We start from the raw sequence: 22816 nt of genomic DNA, 5'->3' as shown, positions 1-22816 counted from the left end.
TATTTCCCCTCCCGCGCAATTCAAAATCAAGCACTTGAATCATACACTCTGGAATGGGCTCCGAGTCCTTGTAGCGGCAGCAGAAAATGCGTATATATTCATGTCCCAGATTCTAAGAGTGCTAGTTCAGTTTTGTCTAACTTCCATGCCCAATTTGATTGCTTGCAGAGGAGGAGAGAGAATAGTCCTTTCTATTCTAAAGCAAAGCAAAGAAAGAAAAGCATAGCAAAGAAAAGAAAAGTGTTCTGAAGAATCTAAACTTTGGAAAGAAGGCAAGTTTAGAATGAAAGGGAGTGTGGCAAACGAAAGGGATCAATCCCATTCTAAATTGTCCATAATGTGTGCTCTGTTAGTTTTCTTGTGTTGTGTCTAATTTTCTCCGTGCTCCAAAGATCTTTGCATTTTGTTTCTCAATCTGGTTTACAAACATTTCAACAGATCGATAGAGAAAGAGAGGTACGCCTTGCACTTGCAATATTATTAATCAATCTCACTTTCGTTGCTTTCTTTCTTTCTTTCAGTCCCTTCGTAACATATTGATCCTGTATTGCTTCACTTATTGGTCCTGTATTCGTGACAAAATTCGAAAAAACAAAAAGAAACTCTGTTTTGAGTTCATTATCTGCACTCTTCTTTCCATTCTTTCTTTCAACGTGTTATTGCTTCATCAGTTGCATCCGTGAATCATTCACTCTCTGTTCGACTTCATTACCTGCATTCTTCTTTCCATTCTTTCTTTCAACGTGTTATTGCTTCATCTGTAGCATCTGTGAATTATTCACCCCACGCAAAACCGAAAAAAAAAAAAAAGGTTAGTGCTTCCTTTGGTTGTTTCTCTCTTTCTCGTCTTTGGTATATTGCTTCATTTATCATTACATTATCAATCTATTCTATTCATCCAGAAAACAAGAAGAAGAAAAAAAAAACAAAAAAGCAATAAGAACAGTGGTCCTTCATTTTTCTTTAGTTGTCTCTTTCCTTAGTTTCGTTTCTTCATCTTTGAAACGTTGTTATTCCAGTCAAAAAAAAAAAACCAAAAAACACAAAAGATTAGTAGTGAAAGAAATGGACGTTATTCTGGCATTGGTACAACCATTGGCACAACCATTGGCAGAATGGGCAGTGAAACCAATTCGGCGACGCTTGAGTTATGTGTTTCACTACAAGAGCAACATTGAGCATCTCAACGAACAGGTTGTGCAGCTGCGTGAAAAGAGAGAAGGAGTGGACCTGGAGGTGAAACCTGCGCAAGATGCTTTAATGACTATTGATCCCAGAGTTGATCGCTGGCTGGGCGAGGTACACAGAGTCTTAGAAGAAAAGGACAAGGAGACGTGTTTCAGTGAAGAAAATGTAGCGGCAAAGGCAGCGTGCTGTAATGGGTGGCTTCCAAATATCAAGTGCCGTTATTCTTTGGGAAAGAAAGCTAAAAAGATGACTGAGAAAGTGGATAATCTTCTTGCTGAAAATCTCGGGACTATAGCGCATCCTGCTTCTCACCCAGAGGTGGAATTCCAACCCGGAAGCAACTTCCATGAAGGTGCCAGCTCCTCTGCAGGAACATCAACCCAAGAACAGCCACCTGCATCTGTAGGAAAGATTATTAATTTTGATTCGAGGATAACAACCATTAGAGATGTGACGGAAGCTCTCAAGGGGGATCAATTCAATCCGATTATCATTTGCGGCATGGGCGGCATCGGGAAGACAACATTGATGGGGCAAGTCTTTGACAAAGCAAAGGAAGAAGGTCTGTTCGATGAGTATACAAAGGCAACCTTATCTCTTGACAAAGCTCCTGACGTGATTCAGATTCAAGGCGAACTTGCAGAATATCTAGGCAAGAACATCTTTGAGGATGAAAAAGAGAGAGGTCCAAGAGCAAGTAAGCTACGTGCAAGATTATCCCAAGGCAGCAAGAAGATCCTTGTAATGTTAGACAATGTTTCCACAACAACCCCAGACTTTTTGTGGGACATAGGGATTCCCCTTAGTTGTAAACTTTTGGTGACATCAAGACAACAAGATCTATTCAAGGACATGGACACAAGAAAGAATTTCCCCATTCATGGTTTGCCGGATACTGATGCATGGAGTCTATTTAAGAAGACAGCAGGAAGTTCTATCGAATCTGATCGAGAGTTAGAAGTTGTAGCAAAAGAGGTTTTGAAGGAATGTGCTGGGTTGCCCATTGCAATTTCAACTGTTGGAACGGCACTAAAAGGTGAAAACATTGCAGTTTGGACGAATGCACTGAGTGAACTGAAGAAGGCTAGCCCAGAAAACGTTCCAGGAGTGATAGAACATGTGTATGGCAAAATCAAGTTCAGCTATGAATGTTTACCAAGCAAGGAAGCCAAATCATGCTTTTTGCTGTGTTGCATATTTGAAGAAAGCGCTTATATAGAGATAGAAGATTTGGTTAGATATGGGCTCGGTCTCAAGCTCTTTAAAGGCATTGATTCAATGGTTGAAGGAAGAAACCGTATGGAGACATTGGTTCAGATACTCAAAAATCGCTTTTTCTTGTTAGAGAGCGATGTGCCAGAGTGTGTGAGAATGCATGATGTGGTGCGTGATGTTGCCATGCATATAGCTTCTGAAGAGTTTGTAGAAAAGAAAAATGATGGGGTTGAAAAGAGAATTGTGGTGAGAGACAAAGCAGTAACTTTGAAGTTGATGGATTGGCCTAAGGATAGTGCTTCTGAGCGATCTATTTATTGCAGTTCACTGAGTATCAGTGGGCATTGTCAGCTTTTATTGTTGAGAAATCTATCTAGAGTTAAATCTCCATTGGAGCCTCCATCCTCAATTTTCAATAGAATGGAAGATCTCAAGGTTCTAGCAATAATTGAGGAGGACAAGTGGTCTAGTTTTTTTCAAGAAACCAGCAAAATGCTTATGTTGTCACTAGTGTCATCAGTTACAGTTTTGAAAAACTTTCAAACACTGCGTCTGGAGGGGTGCGATCTGGAGTGTGATGTATCTGTCATTGGTGAGCTAAGGACACTCATGATACTCAGTTTGCGAGAATCCAACATCAAGCAATTGCCTGATACATTTAAAAATTTGTCTAATCTGAGATTGCTTGATTTGTCCGAATGTAGGAAGCTTCAAATAATCCCACCAGGTGTGATATCAAGTTTATCCCGACTAGAAGAATTGTACATGTCGGAAAGCTTTTACAATTGGGTGGTTGATAAACTAGTCTCGACCGAAACAACCAATTGGATATCTCAATTGGATGCTGAAGAAAGAGCTGGATCCGAAGAAGTGGACAAGTGGAAGAGAACCAACACATTGGCGGTTGAACAACCAGCCAACCAAGAGGAGATTAATGGGCTTCTTGAAGAATGTGAAGAGAGGAGAAGGTGGGCCAAGTCCATGGACTGGACAAGTGGGATACTTTCAGAACTACTTTCCTTGTCCGGTTTGACTCGTTTAACTGTTTTTCTACCACCGCTTGATATTCTGCTGACAACCGATGTACTGGGCAAGAAGCTGGAAAGATTTCAGATCTCTTTAGGATGGACTAATCCATGGACTAATCTATGGAGATTTGAAGTCCCGCCGCCTTCTGAGAACTACTTGAGAGTTGCCGATCTTGATGCAAGCTCACTCGTGGGTAGTAATATCAGTTGGTTGCTAAACAAAACTAACGAGTTTGTGTTAAGCATGAAGAATTTGACAGATCCTCTGAATGTCTTCGATTTTGCAAACTTGAATTGTCTTGAACTCTACGGCTGTGATGCTCTGGAATATCTGATTGACGTGACACGTGTAAACCCCGCTACTCCACGCAGTACCGTCTTTCCCGGCTTGGAGTCACTGGTAGTCATTGGTGCAACAAGGCTCAAGGAGATTTGTCATGGTGAGCTGCTCCACACCAAGGTACGTTTTTGTCCTCTTTTTACTCTCTTGGTCATAATCTTTCTTCAGTTTCTCTTTACTCCTGCTTGTCGGTTACACTTCAACTCTTGCTTCATTTAGGCCATCAATTTCTTTCGAGACCGAGAAACACATTAGTTCACCTAGAAAGGCCCATATTAAATATTAGTGTCATGATACACAGCATTATTTGCTGATCACATTACATTAGTTTAGTTATATATATATATATGTTTCTATCAAAAGAAAGAGAAAAGACAAATGACTATATACTTCACCAGACTAACAGACTTCGATATACGTACTTGCAGATTCCAGTCTTAAGAAGTCTAGTAGCGATGTCAATTGGGGGTTGTCATAGTTTGAGAACTCTGCTCTCTCCTTCAATCGCCAGAGGTCTTGTGAAGCTCAAAGCACTAAGTATCTTTGGCTGCGAGAAGATTGAAGAGATAGTAGCAGCAGCAGCAGAGGGTGATGAAGAAACAGAGGATGACAACATCTTCCCTCAGCTGACAGAATTGTCGCTTAAAAATCTACCTAATCTCAGAACTCTGCTCTCCCCTTCAATCGCCAGAGGTCTTGTCAAGCTCGAAACACTAGAGATTGAAAACTGCGAGAAGATTGAAGAGATAGTAGCAGCAGCAGCAGAGGGTGATGAAGAAACAGAGGATGACAACATCTTCCCTCAGCTGACAGAATTGTCGCTTCACAATCTACCCAATCTCAGAAGCTTTTCGCAAGGCAAATGTAATTTCAAATGGCCGCTAGTGAAATTTATAAGAATCAGGGGATGCTGCAATATGAAGAAGTTTTGTTTCGGATCCGTCAGCATACCATGGGAAGTGCGATTGGACGTCAGCGATGTTGGTGAGAATGTTTTGCAGGAGCTGAAGAACAGTAGAAAAGAAAAATGATGGATCAGGTATGCGATTGCGTTTCTACTCTTAATTGTTTGTGTTTTTAATTGACGGAGCATATATATATATGGCCATGAATGAATGTGTAATGTTATGTAATCTATTAAATGTTTGTGTTTAGGGCCCTCTAAAATCTAACTAGTTCAATAAGGATTGGCCCATTTCCAGCCTTCCCGCGCAGACAGGGACGCCTGCTTCTCCTTCTTCAAAATCACGACTCACCAACCGGAGTGTAGACATTGCCCACCAGGTGTTCGATGAAATGGCGCTTAGGGACTACTTCAACTCTCATGGATGGGCCATCATGATAGTTGCTTATGCCCAAAATGCCAATTCATTCCCCAGAGGCCTTGCCGCACCAACACCAATACCATGTCAGTATCCAATTTCTTCTTTTACTTGATTCACTTTTATCAACACCGCTTTAGACTTGAATCAACTTTCCCTAACTTGCATTTTAGGGCTCATCAACAAACTCCTTTGCTAGACAATTGCTCTGCTGCATTTTTTGCAACTTTGGTTTTTTGAGTTTTGATTATTAGTATTTCAAAGTTTCGATTTTGGATTTCAACATATAAATCTCCCAGGACTGCTATAAAAAATTTGTTTTGATCGTTTAGGCTCTTGATACCATAAAGGGTTTGAATAAAGTGTTGTCAAGCACACCCAGAATAGTGGCTGACGATTGTATATATATTGATGAATAACTTACAAAGTAAAATTGTATTAGGAGTGAGACTCTACCTATAGGAAAGATAAACAGAACCTATCTACTTGTACGTCTAGGATAAGAGAGAATAATTACAATGATGAATATCATGCAACAGAAGATAAGACATGCAACAGAAGATAAGCCATGCAGCTTGATCAATTGATGTTTGGTTTATCACTCCCCCGCAAGCTGAGTGCTCTAGGAAGAACGGGAAGCTTGGAGACAAGAAAATGAAATCTGGATGAGGACAGACCTTTGGTAAAGATATCCGCTACCTGATCTGTAGTAGAAACAAACAAGACTTGAAGTTCCTTATTGACAACTTTTTCCCGAACGTAATGGTAATCAACCTCAACATGCTTTGTGCGAGCATGAAAGACGGGATTCGAAGCTATAGCAATTGCGGAGAGATTATCACACCAAATAGTAGGACACTGGAGGAATAAACTAAGATCACAAAACATGGAACGAAGCCATGAAATCTCAGCTGCAGTAAATGATAGTTGACGGTACTCTGCTTCGGCACTCGATCGAGAAACAGTTTTATGAGTCTTTGAACTCCATGAAATCAAATTCGAACCCAAATAGACACAATAACCACTTCTAGATTGGTGATTATCGGGATCACCGGCATAATCCGCATCAGAGTAGGCACTAATGAATAGGGACCCAGGTTGATATTTTAAACCATGATGAATGGAGTACTTCAAATAACGAAGAATACGCTTCACAGCCGCCCAATGAACAGTGGTTGGGCAATGCATGAACTTACAAACTTGATTCACCGAGTAGGAAATGTCAGGGCGGGTTAAAGTAAGATACTGGAGAGCACCCACAATACTTCGATATTCACTAGGATCAGAGAGCTTTTCACCATCATAAAGGCTCAGTTTTTGTCCAGAAGGAGCTGGAGTTGTACAAGGTTTGACTTCATGCATATTTGTGCGACGAAGCAAATCAACAATGTATTTCTTTTGGGTCAAATATAGAACAGGGCCATCATATGAAGCTTCAACACCAAGAAAATAGTGAATAGAACCAAGATCCTTCATTGAGAACATCATCCCCAAATCAGTAATAAGCTTGAACAAGTGAGTTGTGCTATTACTTGTGATGAGGATATCGTCCACGTAAATTAAGAGAATGAGGAAGACACCAGCATTACTATAAGTGAACATAGAATAGTCAGAACGTGATTCTTGAAAACCCAAGCTCTCTATGTAATCCGCAAAGCACTGGAACCAAGCCTGTGGAGCTTGTTTGAGACCATAAAGTGACCGTCGGAGTTTGCAGACGTGATGTGGAAACTGAGGATCAGTGAAGCCTACTGGTTGCCGCATATAAACCTCATCACTGAGATGACCATGAAGAAAGGCATTGTGCACATCCAATTGACGAACATGCCAACGATTACTGACAGCCAAAGCAAGAATCAATCGGATGGTGGAATGTTTAACCACTGGGGAAAAGGTCTCAGAGAAATCAATGCCCTCTTGTTGGTGAAAGTCGTTGGCGACAAGTCTCGCCTTATATCGTTCAATGGAACCATCTGCTTTCTTTTTGATCTTGAAGATCCACTTGTTGGGAAGGACATTCATGGAAGGATTGGGGGGAACAAGTTCCCATGTTTTGTTCTGTTGTAAGGCTCCAAATTCCTCTTGCATTGCAATGCGCCAAGAGGCATGTGTAACTGCTTTCCGAAAGGATGTAGGCTCTGTCAAGTCATTAGTTAAGGAAGAGTGGAGAGCATATTTGGGATTGGGCTTCTTAATGCCATCCTTTAGTCTAGTAACCATGGAATGGGAACGAGGAGCAGCTTGTGTGGCATGGGAGTTCTCAGCAGGTTCCAAAAGTTGTAATGATTCTGAATGTGATGGTATAGGTGTACTAGGGAGTGACACAATAGAGGTAGGGTTGGATAAGGAGACTGGGCTAGGGGACGTGGCTGTTAAGGAAGAGTTAGATGGGATTAAATGAGGGCAAGAGTTTTTTGGTGGAGGTTGACTAGATGAAGGAAGAGGCGGTGAGATACTTGAAGGGGGAGACAAAGATGATGTAATCAAAGGTGGAGAGAATTGTGGGTTTTGGGGTGGATGTGGACTAGATGGAGGAATAGACGAAGGTGGTAGACTAGAAGTAGGAGACGAAGAGTGTGGAATTAAAATAGGAGATAATTGTGGGATTTGTGATGGACCTTGATTTGAGGAAGGGAGTAGTGTAGTTGAAGTAGGAGTAGTTAACGGAAAGAAAATAGGAAGAGAATATTCAGTACCTTGTGATGAAGAGGCGCTGGTGGAAGAAGTAATAACAGTCTCTGCAAAGGGAAAACAATCTTCATCGAAAAGCACATGTTTGGATAGATAAACACATCCCGTATTTAAATCTAGACAACGATATCCTAAATGGTTCAAAGAATAACCCAGAAAAACACATCGTTTTGAACGAAATTGTAATTTAGAATTAGTATAAGGGCGAAGGTATGGAAAACATGCACAACCAAAAACACGTAAGAACGCATATTGTGGAGCTCGATGAAATAGTTTTTGATACGGGGAGAGATGATCAAGAATTTTGGTTGGAAGACGATTAATAATATAAACAGCAGCATTAAAGGCTTCAACCCAATAGCATGTTGGCATTTTAGAATGAGCCAAAAGGGTAAGACCAGTGTCAATAATGTGACGATGCTTTCGTTCTGCAAGTCCATTCTGTTCAGGATGTTTTGGGCATGAAAAGCGATGATGAATACCATTGGAAAGTAAGTAGTTACGAAAATTATGAGAAGTATATTCACCACCTTCATCAGATTGGAACATTTTAATTTTCCTTGAAAATAAATTTTCAACAGATGTACGAAATGTGACAAAGAGAGAAAGAACATCACTTTTAGCTTTCATAGGCAAAATCCATGAATATCGAGAATAGTCATCGACAAAGAGTACATAATACTTGAAACCTTGAACTGAAAAGGTAGAACATGACCAAACATCCGAATGAATAAGATCCAAAGGATAATTTGATACAGAGTCTGACAATTGAAATGGTAACTTCATACTTTTTCCTAAAGGACAGGACTGACAAAAAGACATGGATGAAGTGCCAGATAATGGCACAGTTTTATTTTCTAAAACTCTAGATAAAATTTTGGGTGATGCATGACCAAGGCGAAAATGCCAAATCTGGGCTGTCACTCGTGCACCAACAAAAGCAAAATGTCCTCCGGGATCAAGACCATGTTATTGATGAAAGCGCAGTGGGTACAGACCATTATTACTTCGTCCTCTAAAGAGCGTCCTCCCCGAAGTGAGGTCCTTCACAAGAAAGTGAGTGGGATATATTAGAAGATAACAATTATTATCATTTGTGAATTTATAAATGGAGAGGAGATTAGTAGAAGCAGAAGGACAATATAAGATATTGTTTAAGGCAAAGGAATGAGAGTCAGTGTTGAGAGTAGAGGAACCAATATGAGAAATAGATAAACCTGTGGTGGTACCTATACCATTAATATGATCGGAACCCTGATATTCCTTAGAAGTCTGCAAGTTGCTCAAATTGGAGGTGATATGAGCGTTGGCACCACTGTCTAGAAGCCAAGTAGATGAGGATGGAGAAGAGGTAGAAGCTGCCATAGCACTAAGCTTCTTTGTTGGAACACGTCCTTCAAAGGAGAGGTTTAGACGATTGTAACAGTCAAGAGCAGAGTGACCCATACGATTACAAATTTGACATGTAGGGCGACCTTGAGGAGAGGCATTGGTTGAAGAGGGATGAGGGCCTAAAATAGATGAGCCACCAGGGAATCCACGAGGAGAGCCAGAGAAGGAATGAGACCCACGAGGATTAGAGACACCACGGCCAAACATAGATGGAGAGGGACGGGTGCCAACATGGGACATATAAGACCGACCACGACCACGACCGCGGGTAGAGATCTGAGTAGCATGGAAAGCAGTGGTCATGGAGCTGACATCAAGAGAAGCTTGTTGTTGATCCTAGAGTCTGCGCTCAGCAGAAAGTAAGAGGGCCTCAAGAGAGTCATATGTGATAGGGGTATCCCGAGCCTGAGCAGAACTAACAGTAGTCTCGTACAGTGGACCAACATTATTCATAATTATTGAGACCAAATCATTATCATTCATGGGATTGCCAGCAAGAGCTAGGTTATCGGCAATAGAGTTGATTTTATCCAAAAAATCTGAAATACTCATATTACCCCTCATAGTACGAAGAAGATCACCTCGAAGCTACAGAATTCTATTCTGGGACTGAGAAGCAAACCACTTGGCCAAGGAAGACCAGGTGAAGGAAGATGTAGTAGAGCGAGCAACGGTAGCAAGCACTGCCGGGGTGAGCGAGTTGTTAATCCATCCAAGCACCATCTGATCTTGGGCCATCCAAAGATCATATGCAGGGTTGATTTCATCGGTGAGTTGACCGGCAGCATCAGTTTTGAAGCAAGGAGGACAACGAGAAGTGCCGTCGACATAGCCCATCAGTTTTCGACCCTTAAGGGTGGGCAAAATCTGAGCCAACCAGAGGGCATAATTGGTGCGGTCTAATTTGATGGACATAAAGTTGGTAACAGAGGGAGAGGGGTCAGTGGAGTAAGTGGTGGACATGGTGGAGGCGGAAATGGTGGAGGATTGAGAGGAGGAAGTGACCCCAGCAGAGGTGGAAGAGATTATGGGATTAGTAGCCATGAGAAGGGTTGGTGGGAGGGAAAAAAAAAATTTGTTTTGATCGTTTAGGCTCTTGATACCATAAAGGGTTTGAATAAAGTGTTGTCAAGCACACCCAGAATAGTGGCTGACGATTGTATATATATTGATGAATAACTTACAAAGTACAATTGTATTAGGAGTGAGACTCTACCTATAGGAAAGATAAACAGAACCTATCTACTTGTACGTCTAGGATAAGAGAGAATAATTACAATGATGAATATCATGCAACAGAAGATAAGACATGCAACAGAAGATAAGCCATGCAGCTTGATCAATTGATGTTTGGTTTATCAAATATATCTTATTTATGATACAGTTGATACTTTAAAGGATTGTATGGTGCTACAACAAGGGGTTTTGGCTCAAAAAGGGAAAATTTATTGATTAAAAAAGGTGAAAATTACCGAAAAACTCATGTGCAATTTGAAGATGGGTTCAAAATGCAATTTTGTTGGAAAATGAGTTATAATTGCCCATATAACACAATTGAAACATCTCTCAACCTTGAAAATTCACTCGATAACTTCAAAAGGAGTATAATTTTGGCCTTTGATTAGATCACTATGAGTTATTTAACGTATCCACACAGAGTATATTTTTGGCTTTTTATTTGATCAGTATGAGTTATTGAACTTATTCACAAAGAGTTACTGAACGTAATACACAGAAAGGAGAAATTTCGCATAACATCTCCTCAATGAATTCAAAAGTTTTCATAATAAAATCTGCAAGAAGCCTACTTCAGCTACTCACATTATCGAAGAGCTTTGCTTCTGGAGCCCTACGCTGGTTCATAGAGGCCTAACATGTGCCCATCAATACATCGCAGGGCAGCAACCTGAAAACATGGTCACAATGTTAGATTGCTTCATTCGCCACTAAAATGCGTGAACGAGGTGTCCTTAGAAATCTAGCAGTCATCACCTTCCCATGGATTTCGTATTTGATAGGACCATCTAGCTCAGCTCCTAATGCCATTAGCTTCGTCACTGTTTGGTTAATGTCCAACACTGTGAAAGATACAAGGGAAGAGTAGCCCTTCTGCATGGCATGGTCACTGTGAAGCTTGATTAGCAGCTGCCAGTTTAAGTCATAGGCAAACCCCATATAGTTTAAATCAAAAACAATAATCAAATAGAGGCCAATGTACACAAGCAAAAACAATGCCACCATGTTAACAGATCAAACACCAACAACTATGAGACGTCGAGTTTCGAATCGACTCCAACCATTAATCTGATTCAGAAACTGGAACATGGGTCTGTTCAAATCATGAGTTTTTCCTCAAAATACAAAACACAGAGACAAAATGTAGTAGGGTGTGGTGTGTGAAGAGCTCTCACAGACATTTCGTCGAACATATGGTGTGCATTGAGAGCGAGTCTTGGAGAGAAGAGAATGAGGGAATTACTTGGGGGATTGCATGAGGGCAAGTTTGAGTGGGCCGGACTGAAGCTCGGCCCAGCGGAAAGTGCAAACGTTGACGGTGAAATCCAAGCCTTCGGAGTAGAACCGAGCGGCTTTTGGGACGTCCTTGTGCAATTGCAGTATCCACCTAAACGACGCCGCTGCCATTTCTCTCCATCTGTTGGTGGTTTTGGAGACTTGAATAATATTGGCATAGCCTCACCAGCTGAAACGACATTGTTCTGGCCGTCGCATGTAGCTAAGCTCTAAACTCAAACGACAACTAAAGATAAAGCGTTGGCATTGGGCTAAAGCCTTAAATGTGGATCTGGCTCTATTGCAATGGATATTGGGTTATTGATAATGGTCTCCGCCTCTCTGCCTGGTAACATGTAATGGGGCGGGTTCATCCTAAATGGGCCGAGTCAAATGTAGTTCGTAACTATGGGTCGAGTTAGTGGACCGAAACGATTCACATATTAGCGTGAGTGCATGCCTTAGAAATGATCATATCTAATTTCTTGTTATAGTTTTTTCTTACTAAAAGAAAAATCAATAACAATTGAGTAAGCACGATGGAAAAGGAAATAAATTTGAGGTGGCAGTTGAGTCATTGCACAACAATTAACAAGATGCGGACTACAACCAATATAGAGTCTAGCTTTTGGACTTTAATCTAATTAACTCTATAATATACAAGACATTACATGTATTCAACAATCAATTGAAAGTATTCTTGATGATGATGTGAGGGTGAATCCTCAAACATGTTCTTTATTGTCCCGGTTAACTTGATGTGCATTATTGCTTTAAATCTCATTTTTGATTTTTCAAACAAGAAAGGAAAGCGATTGCTTTTGGCAAGACCTTTTCAATCTGGTTGAAATTGAACCATGTGAGAAGACTGGCGCTCTTCAAAGTTCAAACTTCAAACAAAGCAATACATACTACACAAAATAGTCTACACTCTCAATCTTATTTTATATTCTGGGTCACCCATATTCCATCTGGCAATGCTTGGGGTTGCCACATTACAATAATGTGTCCCCTTGAAAATGAACTTTAGTTAGTAGGCACTGCTTCTCAGTTCTCACTTTTTGAACATAACTAATTAAGTCATCATTGTAATCAGTATACTTTAATTTGTTCCTTAAACCCCACATGGCACCAGAACATTACCTGCAATAGCAAATTTGGATTTTAGCTTCAAACCATGTTCCTTTAGAGCGATTATGGGCTTTATGGATTTCTAAATCCTATCTGCTTCATGTCGCAGGCATAAATATAGATACAGAAATCCAAAATGGATTTGAGTCACAGTCCCACTAAAGCAAAGGAGCAATTACTTTAATGTGACCATGACGAAGAGTCTAGGAGACCCTAAAACCAGCCAAACATCTTAATCAGTAGTAGCTACTAGCTAAGTAGCTAGGCCAGGCATGCTCGCCAAATGCCAATTGTCACGGCCTGTTTTTCAAACTTCACCCCCCCTTTTCACCCAGACATTCCTTTATGGGTCTTATTTTACTATTCCCTTGCTTACTCCATGCCTCACTTACTATCCCAATGCCTCTCCAAAGGTTCTTTACAGATAGATAGAACCAACCCAACCCACCTCCCATCATGCTTTAATATTCAAACATAACAATTGCAATCAAGAAAAACCCCAACTTCTTCAAGTTTTAATTACAGTAACAATGAATGCTCATCTTCTTCCTTTGCTCTCTCTTCTTCTTCTTCTTATTCTGAGCACAACTAGTGCTCAGCTTCGAGTCGATCATTACAGAAAGACATGCCCAAATGTCGAATCAATTGTCCATGCCGCAGTTAAACAGAAGTTTGAGCAGACATTTACGACTGCACCAGGCACTCTCAGACTCTTCTTCCACGATTGTTTCGTCCGGGTAATTCCCTCTTTTACTTTGCTTATTTTGCAACTCTGTGATCATATATATCAAAGATAATAAATGAAACTGAGTGTGGAAGTTTTGGATGTGTGTATTTATAGGGTTGTGATGCTTCAGTGATACTAGCTTTTAGGAACCACTCGGCGGAGAAGGATAACCCGGACGATATGTCACTCGCCGGAGACGGGTTTGACACGGTGATCAAAGCCAAGGCCGCTGTTGATAGAGTGGCTGGATGCAGGAACAAGGTTTCTTGTGCTGACATTCTTGCCATGGCCACAAGAGATGTCGTATCACTGGTAAACAGAAAGTTATATTTCCTCTTGATTTTGTTAGCTCGGCCTACACATGATCATTCATTTCCGTAAAATTTTCTTGAGATTCAGTGATCGTCTATATTAGCATCGTATCATAGTTTTAATTTAAAAATTGACTCCATTTCTCATTCCTCACATTAGGATTGTATACATATTAGGATTGTTGTCAGTAATAGTTCATGACATTTTAGTTTTGAGACTATATTACAAGGTTCTGGGTTCACAACCGCAAATACTTCGTGTTAATTCAATTTGACACCATTTTTCAACACTCTAAACAAGGTTTTAGGGGGATGAAGGTGATTGTTGGTGCTTTCAGTTTTAGGGGCACAGAATGAATGTGCTAGGGTCCAAAGTGATAATTGTTTGTGAACTGTCTGCCAATTCACATGTAGTGCGGCAATTCACAGACCTCGCTCTCCACCATTGCAGAGAAATTTGTCTTCTTTCATACCTTGAAAAGTGAAATGCTGCTTTTCCAATACACTGCATCATCATTAATTCAATCACTATTTTTAACACTCCAAGACCATTAAACGTTTTTAGCTACTTTGTGGTGCAGAGTGGAGGACCATATTATGGAGTTGAATTGGGGAGACTTGATGGGAGGGTGTCCACAAAAACCAGTGTGAGGAAGCATCTTCCTCATCCTGATTTTAAAGTGGACCAACTGAAAGCTATGTTTGCCAAACATGGTCTCTCTCTAACCGATCTCATTGCTCTCTCGGGGGCTCATACGATCGGGTTCTCACACTGCAACCGATTCAACCACCGGATACACAACTTCAAGAGCAAGAACAGAATTGATCCGACGATGAATGTGGATTACGCAATGAGTCTCAGGAAACAGTGTCCGAAGAATGTAGACCCAAGAAATGCAATTACTTTGGACCCAACCACGCCGCAGAGATTCGATAACATGTACTACAAGAACCTTCAGCAAGGAAGAGGATTGCTTACTTCTGATCAGTGTTTGTTTACTGACACCAGAACAAGGCACATTGTCAACTTCTTTGCAGCAAACAACACAGCCTTTAAACATGCCTTCGTGGATGCTATTACAAAGCTTGGTAGAGTTGGGGTTAAGACCGGAACGCAGGGTGAAATTAGACGGGATTGTACCGCTGTAAACTAATGCATCATAAGTAATATGTAGTTTTCCGAAAAAAAGAAAAAAAAAAGTAATATGTAGTTTACTACCTAAGGATTTTCAAGCAACCTCTAATGTCAATCTTGAAAACAAGAACTCAGAAAATCGGGTACCTCTATAGTTTTCAAGCTAAGGATTTTCAAGGAACCTCTTGTGTCAATCTTGAAAACAAGAACTCAGAAAATCGGGTACCTCTAATTCGAAGCAAGAGAACTACTAAAATTTCTAATGAAATCCAGTAGGAATTCCCAATTTCATTATGAACCATCCAAAGTGAAGCCCTTAGCATATGTACAATAAAAATGCAAAGCATGCAGCACTGATATGAAAGACAATCGATGAGCAAAAACGATAACTGTAATTTATGTTATTTGGCTTGCCAAATAGGTAACCATAAAAACATAAACTAGTACACTAGTTTAGCTCTCATACGGTTATTACTTTAGCTCTAATCTAGACACAAGGTTACTAAAGTCTTGATTCATCATCATCATCGAAGCATTTAGCATCGTTGTTCCCTACAGAAAGCTCCTCTCCTCAAACTGTATAATGCTGTTGGATATTATCTATGTCGAGCCCTTTCAGCTTCACAACAGACTCAACATGACCCTTCAATGTAGTCAACTCCCTAAGCCTGCAATAACAGTAGGATAAATTCTCTTAGCAACTCCACAACAACTTCTATGTCACAAATAGGATTTATGTGAGTCATCTTAAACATGATAAACAGTATCTTTATCAGAGACCTGCACCACAGTCAAGGCAAGCCTCTTGGCTCAAGTCTCCGAACAAGTTTGCTCCCATTGAAATATATTCATTACTAGAACCCACAAACAAGCAGAGTATATATTTGGTGCTTACCTTGCAACCTCAGCCCTTCTCTTGGCTTGTTCTGCAATCTCTGACAGTTCCCGGTAACTGCTCTTGTCACTGAAGATATTGCTGCTTTCAGGTGGTTGAAGACCATGTAGTGTCCTTTGTGCGGTAGCCCACTGTGCTTCTCTCTCCTCTTTTCCATAGTCTTTCTTTGTAGTAAACGCAGTCTGTTAATGGGAAGAGAGAATGGATGGAATAATGTTAAAGAAACTTGCAGGAACTGAACAATCAACAAACTATTGGGGTACCTATAATTCTAAAACGTTAAATCATAACATATACCTTGTTCTCCAAAAGGTTATCCCAAGCTTTTCCACTAAGGATGTAGCGGATTGCAAACTTCAGAAAATCAAGAGGAATATATGTCAACACACTGAAAAGCCAGATAACACCAGCCCATCCCCAGCCACATCCCTTTATCCGTGCAAAACCCCAGCTGGCATACACCGCTATCAGAGTCGCCACCTGCCATACTCAAAACGTGAATTCTCTTGTTTTGTACATCCAACATCAAAATTTAAAGATGTCATAGCAACAATCAATAAAATTGGGTCTTTAACTACCCACTAAAATTTGTTATGCTTATTTCAAACAAATGCTCTCGACACGATACTTGTTGTATTTCGGATAAAAACAATACAACAAGTGATAGTAATAGTCTTTGTAAGTGTTTTTAGCAGCGGAAGTCGCAAAGGAAAACTGCACTATGTAAGGTAATCAGGCAGTAAAAAGCTTACCAATTGAGCAATGATGAAAGCTCCAAGCAAGAGAAGTCCAGGGCGATCCGCAAAGGAAAATCCTCGGGACCTTGTGACAAAGATAAGGGCTTGGCTAATAATACTCACTTGTAAGTATAACGCTGCCATCATTTCACTATCGCTATTCCTCAAAGATCGCACACCAAACGTCTCCTGCATAATTGAATGAGAGATTGTAAATGGTAATAAAATTGGGGAATATGCCTTTCTGAACGAATCTGAGCAAATTTATTCCCACCGAGAAGAAGTCTGTATCTTTCATCAACCAAAAGAACACTACTGTCATCAAGGCCATGTAACCTCCAAGAACAATGCCAGTAGCAAAAATTTCTTTCAGTTTCCAGCTGTCTGGCATTGGAGATGGTTTCACTCGGTCCTTGGATATTGTCATGATCGTTCCTAAGAAAATGGAAACCACAAGGTCAGACCAAATATCACTCTAATTTAGTAGGGTGAACTATATAAAAGCGCTTAAATCTTACCATCATTTAGTATAGCAATGATCAATACCATGAAGGGTGCAAAGTCAAACTGCCATATCAAAGCGATGAGCATAAAGCCAAACTGCCAGAAAGTATAGCATAATGAGAACAAATACACAGAGCATAAAATACAAAAAGCAACACTAACATCTCAAAACCTATTATTGCTTCACTTACCACTATACGTATGGTAATTGAAACGGCGTAGATCTGCAAAACAGAGTAGAAGAAGTTGAGTGGCATGAAACAGAGCACTTATTGAAATCTATTTTTACAGTTCAAAAAAGACTATTAAGGTTACTAACAGTATAGTTCTTCATCCTCTGAAATATGGCCCGGCTTGTAAGTACTGCGCTTATTATCACACTTAATCCAGGTTCAGTCAGAACAATATCTGAAGCACCTCTAGCAGCATCAGTAGCATCAGCTACAGCAATTCCAATGTCTGCTTTTTTCAAAGCAGGAGCATCGTTGACACCATCTCCAGTCATTCCACAGATGTGCTTCCTCTCTTGCAGCCTCCTTACAATTTCATATTTGTGCTCTATAATATGCAAAAGTGGTGTTAGAAAAAAGGGAGGCATTGTAAAATGTGGACTACTAATAGAAAACAAAGGACTAAATGGTGAAGCTGTTACCAAGTCCACTAGACAAATTTAAATGACCAAGGAAGTTGAGTAGTTCAGGACAGGAAAGAAATAAAGTACCAGAAGAACACACCTGGAAATACTCCAGCAAATCCATCAGCCTTCTCAATCAATTCGTCAATGGGGAGGGCAGAAATGGACGCATCCTTGTCTTGGCCGAGCAATGCAGAAGATGGATACATGTTTGTTCCCATACCAAGCCGCCGTCCAGTTTCCTTGCCAATGGCGAGCTGATCCCCTGCACAATGAGGGGCAAAAATTATACGTAATGACCAAAACACCATAGTACCCGGACATGGGAAAAAAATTAAAAAATAAAAACTACTGGGGAGGGACTGTGATGGTATAATACAGAGATTAAGGAGAAATGAACTTACCAGTGATCATCTTCACATTCACACCAAGATTGAGAGCTCTGCGAATAGTTTCTGCACTGTCATGCCTGGGAGGATCAAATAATGGCAACAAACCAACAAACTGCCATGGTGCACCTGGACTCTCTTTTGTTTTCTCAGGAATTTGCTGGAGACATTAACAACCTCAATGAGATCAGGAAATTAGTTGTGACTCAGCAGCAAGTACATAATAAAGGTAACATATATCAAACCTGTCTTGCAACCCCAAGAGATCGAAGCCCACGTTCAGCAAATTTATCAATCACGGCATGAACCTTTTTCTTGAAATCTTCCTTGCAGTTGCATAGGGTTAATATCTGTCATGAAGGGTAAGAAAAATTGGAGTTTGTCATCTAGGGGAACATTTTGCTCAATACCAAAAATTGAGGCCTTACGTTACCTGCTCAGGGGCACCTTTGCTAGATCGATGCCAATTCCCATCAGAATCAATGTAGGTCAAAGCAGTCCTCTTGTCAACAGGGTTGAATGGAAGGAAATGGATTTCTCTGACACCAGCTCGCGCCTGCCAAATTATGTCAAGTATCAAATAAAAGTATCTTAAAGTCAAGGAGTTGGAGAGGTTGGAAGCCTGTAGGGAATGGGAGAAAAAAAATACCTCCTTTGGATCAGCAAGCATATTTACTATGGCAGCATCAATAGCATCCTGATTTTCAGTTCTAGAAGCCCTTGCTGCAAGAAGGATAACATGCTCTTTCTCCACACCCTTGGGGAACACTTCAATCAGATTTCTATCAACTGTCAGCTTGTTCAGGGTCAAGGTCCCAGTCTTATCACTGCACAGTACATCCATGCCAGCCATTTCCTCAATGGCAGTCATTCTCTTAGTAATAGCACCTTGCTGAGAAAGCCTGTGAGAACCTATAGCCATTGTGACAGATAAAACAGTCGGCATAGCAATTGGGATTCCACCAATCAAGAGAACCAGCAAATTATCAATCCCATCCCTGTACTTGCGCTTCTGAATTGGGTACATGACAACAATTTCAATAAGTATTCCGACACCAATTGAACAAATGCAGAAGTTTCCAATTGCTGTGAGAACTTGCTGAAAATGCCCAACATTGTTGGTGCTGTCCACAAGATGTGCAGCTTTACCAAAGAAGGTGTGCACACCAGTTGCAATGACCACTGCTTCAATTTCACCCTGTTTACATGTTGAGCCAGAAAACACTTCATCTCCAGGATTTTTAGTGACAGCAAGGGACTCGCCGGTTAGGGCAGACTGGTCAATCTTCAGAGGATCACCCTCAAGAAGGCGAGCATCAGCAGGCACTATATCTCCCAACTTAATGCTGATTATGTCTCCTGGAACCAAAATTGAAGCCTCTTGCTCTGTCCATCGACCATCTCTGAGGACCTATATCATGACACCACCAAAAAAGATCAAAAACATACTAAGCAGAATGTTCATTAAACACATAAACAATGAAGTTCATCACTTTCATTCTTCACCTTAGTCTTAGGAGCAAGACCAGCCATAAGTGCAGCAGCCGCATTACCAGCATTGTTTTCCTCAATAAAACTGATGGTAGAGTTAACGACCAGCAGGACCATAATTCCGACAAAATCCTGCCAATCTGGAGGCCTTCCACCACCATTTGCCAGGGCAATAGCCATCACAGCAGCGGCTTCCATGACCCATGACAAGGGATTCCACATGAACCCCAAAAACTTCAGTAGCTTGTTTTCCTGTTCACAGAGATACAATTATCATATGCTATAACCAGACTTTAAATGGTTAAAAGACATATACAGGAGAACGTTTGTCTGTTAAAATCTACAAAACATACCTTTTTCTCCTCTAACTTGTTTGGTCCAAAGACTTGGAGCCTGTTCTGACCCTCCTCGGAGGTAAGACCTTCCCTTGCACATTTCAACTGCTCAAAGACTTCCTCAATTGGAATCCGTTCCTGTGAACCAAAAAAATGAACACTCATAAGTGAGCTATATTGCAAAGTTCAGAAGTAACTGCATGCAACCAAAAGACTTGTTACTATTTTTTATTTTCACGCATGCCACTCCGAGATGTAAGATATTTCAGTTAAATTGGTTACAGTTAAACTCGTTGCAACCACAATACACATTTACAACAGAATTAAAACAGTTCCCCATTAACCAAGTCACCAAGAGAAAAAACCAAATGATCGGTCAATATCAACAGGTCATTGTCAACGTTTAATTCAAGACTTTGCTTTCGGTAAACAGAAAATTACGCTTCCACATGAAAGCAATCAATATATTCACAAGAAAGACGAGAAGATCTGATTTCGCTCACTGCTGAAATTTAGAAAAACACCCATGCCCAAACAAATTGCATGGACAAAAAGTCAAGCATGACTGTTACCTTATTGACTAAAACGACAATAGGAAGTAAATGAAAATTAAATAACCTTGATATATTGGGACTGCCAATAAATACTGCGACTACCTAATTTATCCAATCACACATCAAGTACAAGCAAGGTACTCACCCAAAACATTCAAATCCCAAAACAAGACAGGAATTATAACAGAGGAAATCACAGACCCAGGTCATAAATGGAAATATACAACAGAATAATGAATATTATAAACAAAAATTAAAAAAATTAAATCTGGGTACGTATGAAACACGGGTTTGAAGGAGGCGCGTTTAATATTCCCCATAGTCAGCCATGTGCGTTGTCAAGCCGCTGATTCCATGTGATTTTCGGGTGCGTATCACAACCACACTCCTCCAAAAAGCGCAGACCAATATGAATAATGATTTTTCTTTTCTTTTTTGGTTACAAATATGAATAATAATTTTTCCAAAAACAAAATCAGAACCTTTTTTTTTTTCTTTTGTGATTTCTGTTGATTTGTTTGGACGGTGGGGGGATTCGGAACCAAAATAATAACGCTTGGAATTTAAGCCAAAGAGGGGGACGACCAGAGGCATCCGGGCCGTACACGCAGGCATCCCGGCCCACCATAATAAAGAGTCCAAAATGCCACAACGTTTCCGATGAAACGCAATTTCTGTGACCTGAAAAAGGTCCTTGGTGTGTGTGTGACCGTACTCTGTCTCACTCTCTCTACGGTCACCGCCGAAATGACAGACCACAAAAAACTAAAACAGTCACCGCCGCAGTGAGTAACAAAAAAATAAAATAAAATAAAATAAAAAATCACGGATAATCTAAATCTAAATTTCCGTTTGGTGAGGCGAGAAAATATAGTAGAAAATTAGAAAGAAGAAAAGCATAAAATAAAATATCCACCGGACTGAAAATCAACGAAGAGTGTACTGATCATCACCATCATCAACGAAAAGCGAAAAAACAACACACAGTATTAAACCAAAAGCAATATGATCGAATTTCCATCAATTTCACATAGATCGAAAATTCTCACGGCGTTTGGTTTCGCTTTCTTCTGAGCAAACCAAACGCATGCAGCAGAGTCAGAGAGACAAAAAGAGAGAGAGAGTATTGTATACCAGATCGACGGACTCGTTTTTGATCTCCTCGAGGCTGATGGCCTTGGCGCCGCTCATGGTTGCAGAGTGGGTGAAGCGCTGAGCTCAGAGGGAGCTCAAAGGCTGAAGAGAGGACTGGGATTGTTTTGGTTGTGAACGAAAGAAGAAAACGAAGCGATTGAGGATTTTATAGTGCGGAAACCCTAGAGAGAGTCATTGTGGGAGAACGACGTCTAAGGATCGGGTCAGGATTCGGGTCCGGGTTTTCGGGGCCGCGAGAGATAGGGAGAGGGGGGTGAAATGTGAATGAGAAATACGAGAGAGGGATGAAGATTGAAGAGTCTGAGTAGCGTGATTTATATACCCGCATTTTCGCTGGTGTTTGGGGGTGTGTGGGACCCCGGTCCGACGCAGACCCAAACACTTGGCCCGTTTGACCTGGCCACGCGCGCGTGGGGATTGGTTGGGGAGGCGAGCTCCCGTGGTTTTGAGCCGGGGGAGGAGGGGAATTGACGGTTTTAGCCTTTGCGTGGTAAAATGAGATGAGGTTTGGTGGTTTAAATATAGTTGACTAATTAATTGGCATCAGCCTTTTGGGTTTCGTTGGGATTCTCAATATTTTCTTTTTCGGATGCTGCCGTAGGATTCATTTAAAACGGTCCAAAACTCCAAACTGACTGAGATTTTCTAGCAAGAAAATACTCATCCGCATTAATTTTGTTGAAATTATAAATAAATGAATTTTAACATTGAGGTTTTGGTTTTACCGTTCTCCTCATGCGCCGGTTCAACAGAGTCCACTGATGAGAGTGACGTTGTATTAGATAACGATCGACTTTTGACGTAATTTAGATTTTTAGTCGTTTACAAACTTTCGCCATCTGGCTTTCAACCAAACGAGTCATAAATTTTACGCCGTCATGTATGCACTTTTTATCGTGTACTAATTTCTAAAAAGATTGACAAATTCTTTTGCTATGTTTTTATTAAATTTTTTTTTTATACCAATTGTTATGTAAATTTTATTTTAAAATTCACTTGACGACCTTTAGTATCTTTTCGTTTTTACATGTAATATAATGCTTGTAGGCTTATAACAATTTTATTATTTGGCTTCGATTATTATAAGGCGAGCCAAGAAAGATCAGCTCTAGGATTTAAAAGAGCAAATGT

At 40.5% G+C, this 22816-nt stretch overlaps 3 protein-coding genes across 6 annotated transcripts; 1 reads left to right on the top strand and 2 right to left on the bottom strand.

Moving 5' to 3' along the window:
* The first annotated feature begins 961 nt into the window (after window positions 1-961).
* LOC112172101 (peroxidase 16) lies at window positions 962-15130 on the top strand. Of its 3 annotated transcripts, none has more exons than XM_024309283.2 (4): window positions 962-3891; window positions 4200-4810; window positions 4974-5179; window positions 12928-13344. In XM_024309283.2, the coding sequence occupies exons 1-2, from the start codon at window positions 1066-1068 to the stop codon at window positions 4800-4802; spliced, it is 3429 nt and encodes a 1142-aa protein (XP_024165051.1). In that variant the 5' UTR covers window positions 962-1065; the 3' UTR covers window positions 4803-4810; window positions 4974-5179; window positions 12928-13344. The 3 variants fall into 3 exon arrangements, with proteins under 3 accessions (XP_024165051.1, XP_024165050.1, XP_024165053.1); XM_024309282.2 differs by having other exon boundaries at window positions 974-3891; window positions 4927-5179; window positions 12928-13340; XM_024309285.2 differs by lacking the exons at window positions 962-3891; window positions 4200-4810 and adding exons at window positions 13660-13857; window positions 14438-15130 and having other exon boundaries at window positions 4927-5179; window positions 12928-13555.
* On the bottom strand, window positions 8516-12270 carry LOC112172102. Of its 2 annotated transcripts, XM_040509151.1 has the most exons (4): window positions 11656-12270; window positions 11169-11301; window positions 10998-11082; window positions 8516-8828 (listed from the first exon to the last, which is right to left on the bottom strand). In XM_040509151.1, the coding sequence occupies exons 1-3, from the start codon at window positions 11817-11819 to the stop codon at window positions 11026-11028; spliced, it is 354 nt and encodes a 117-aa protein (XP_040365085.1). In that variant the 5' UTR covers window positions 11820-12270; the 3' UTR covers window positions 8516-8828; window positions 10998-11025. The 2 variants fall into 2 exon arrangements, with proteins under 2 accessions (XP_040365085.1, XP_024165054.1); XM_024309286.2 differs by lacking the exon at window positions 8516-8828 and having other exon boundaries at window positions 10829-11082; window positions 11656-12266.
* A 117-nt stretch (window positions 15131-15247) lies between the features above and the next one.
* Window positions 15248-21973, bottom strand: LOC112172100 (plasma membrane ATPase 4). Its single transcript, XM_024309284.2, has 16 exons — window positions 21665-21973; window positions 19995-20114; window positions 19657-19893; window positions 18800-19561; window positions 18584-18706; window positions 18396-18500; window positions 18166-18310; window positions 17862-18026; window positions 17447-17685; window positions 17319-17351; window positions 17142-17223; window positions 16898-17058; window positions 16639-16812; window positions 16184-16366; window positions 15887-16068; window positions 15248-15659 (listed from the first exon to the last, which is right to left on the bottom strand). Exons 1-16 carry the CDS (start codon window positions 21719-21721, stop codon window positions 15563-15565), a joined length of 2865 nt encoding a protein of 954 aa, XP_024165052.1. The 5' UTR covers window positions 21722-21973; the 3' UTR covers window positions 15248-15562.
* Between the last annotated feature and the right edge of the window lie 843 nt (window positions 21974-22816).

The sequence above is a fragment of the Rosa chinensis genome, chromosome 6 (genome assembly GCF_002994745.2).
Source record: "Rosa chinensis cultivar Old Blush chromosome 6, RchiOBHm-V2, whole genome shotgun sequence".
NCBI lineage: Eukaryota > Viridiplantae > Streptophyta > Magnoliopsida > Rosales > Rosaceae > Rosa > Rosa chinensis.
The sequence above is the reverse complement of the archived record's forward strand: the minus strand, read 5'-3'. Positions and strand labels throughout refer to the sequence as shown.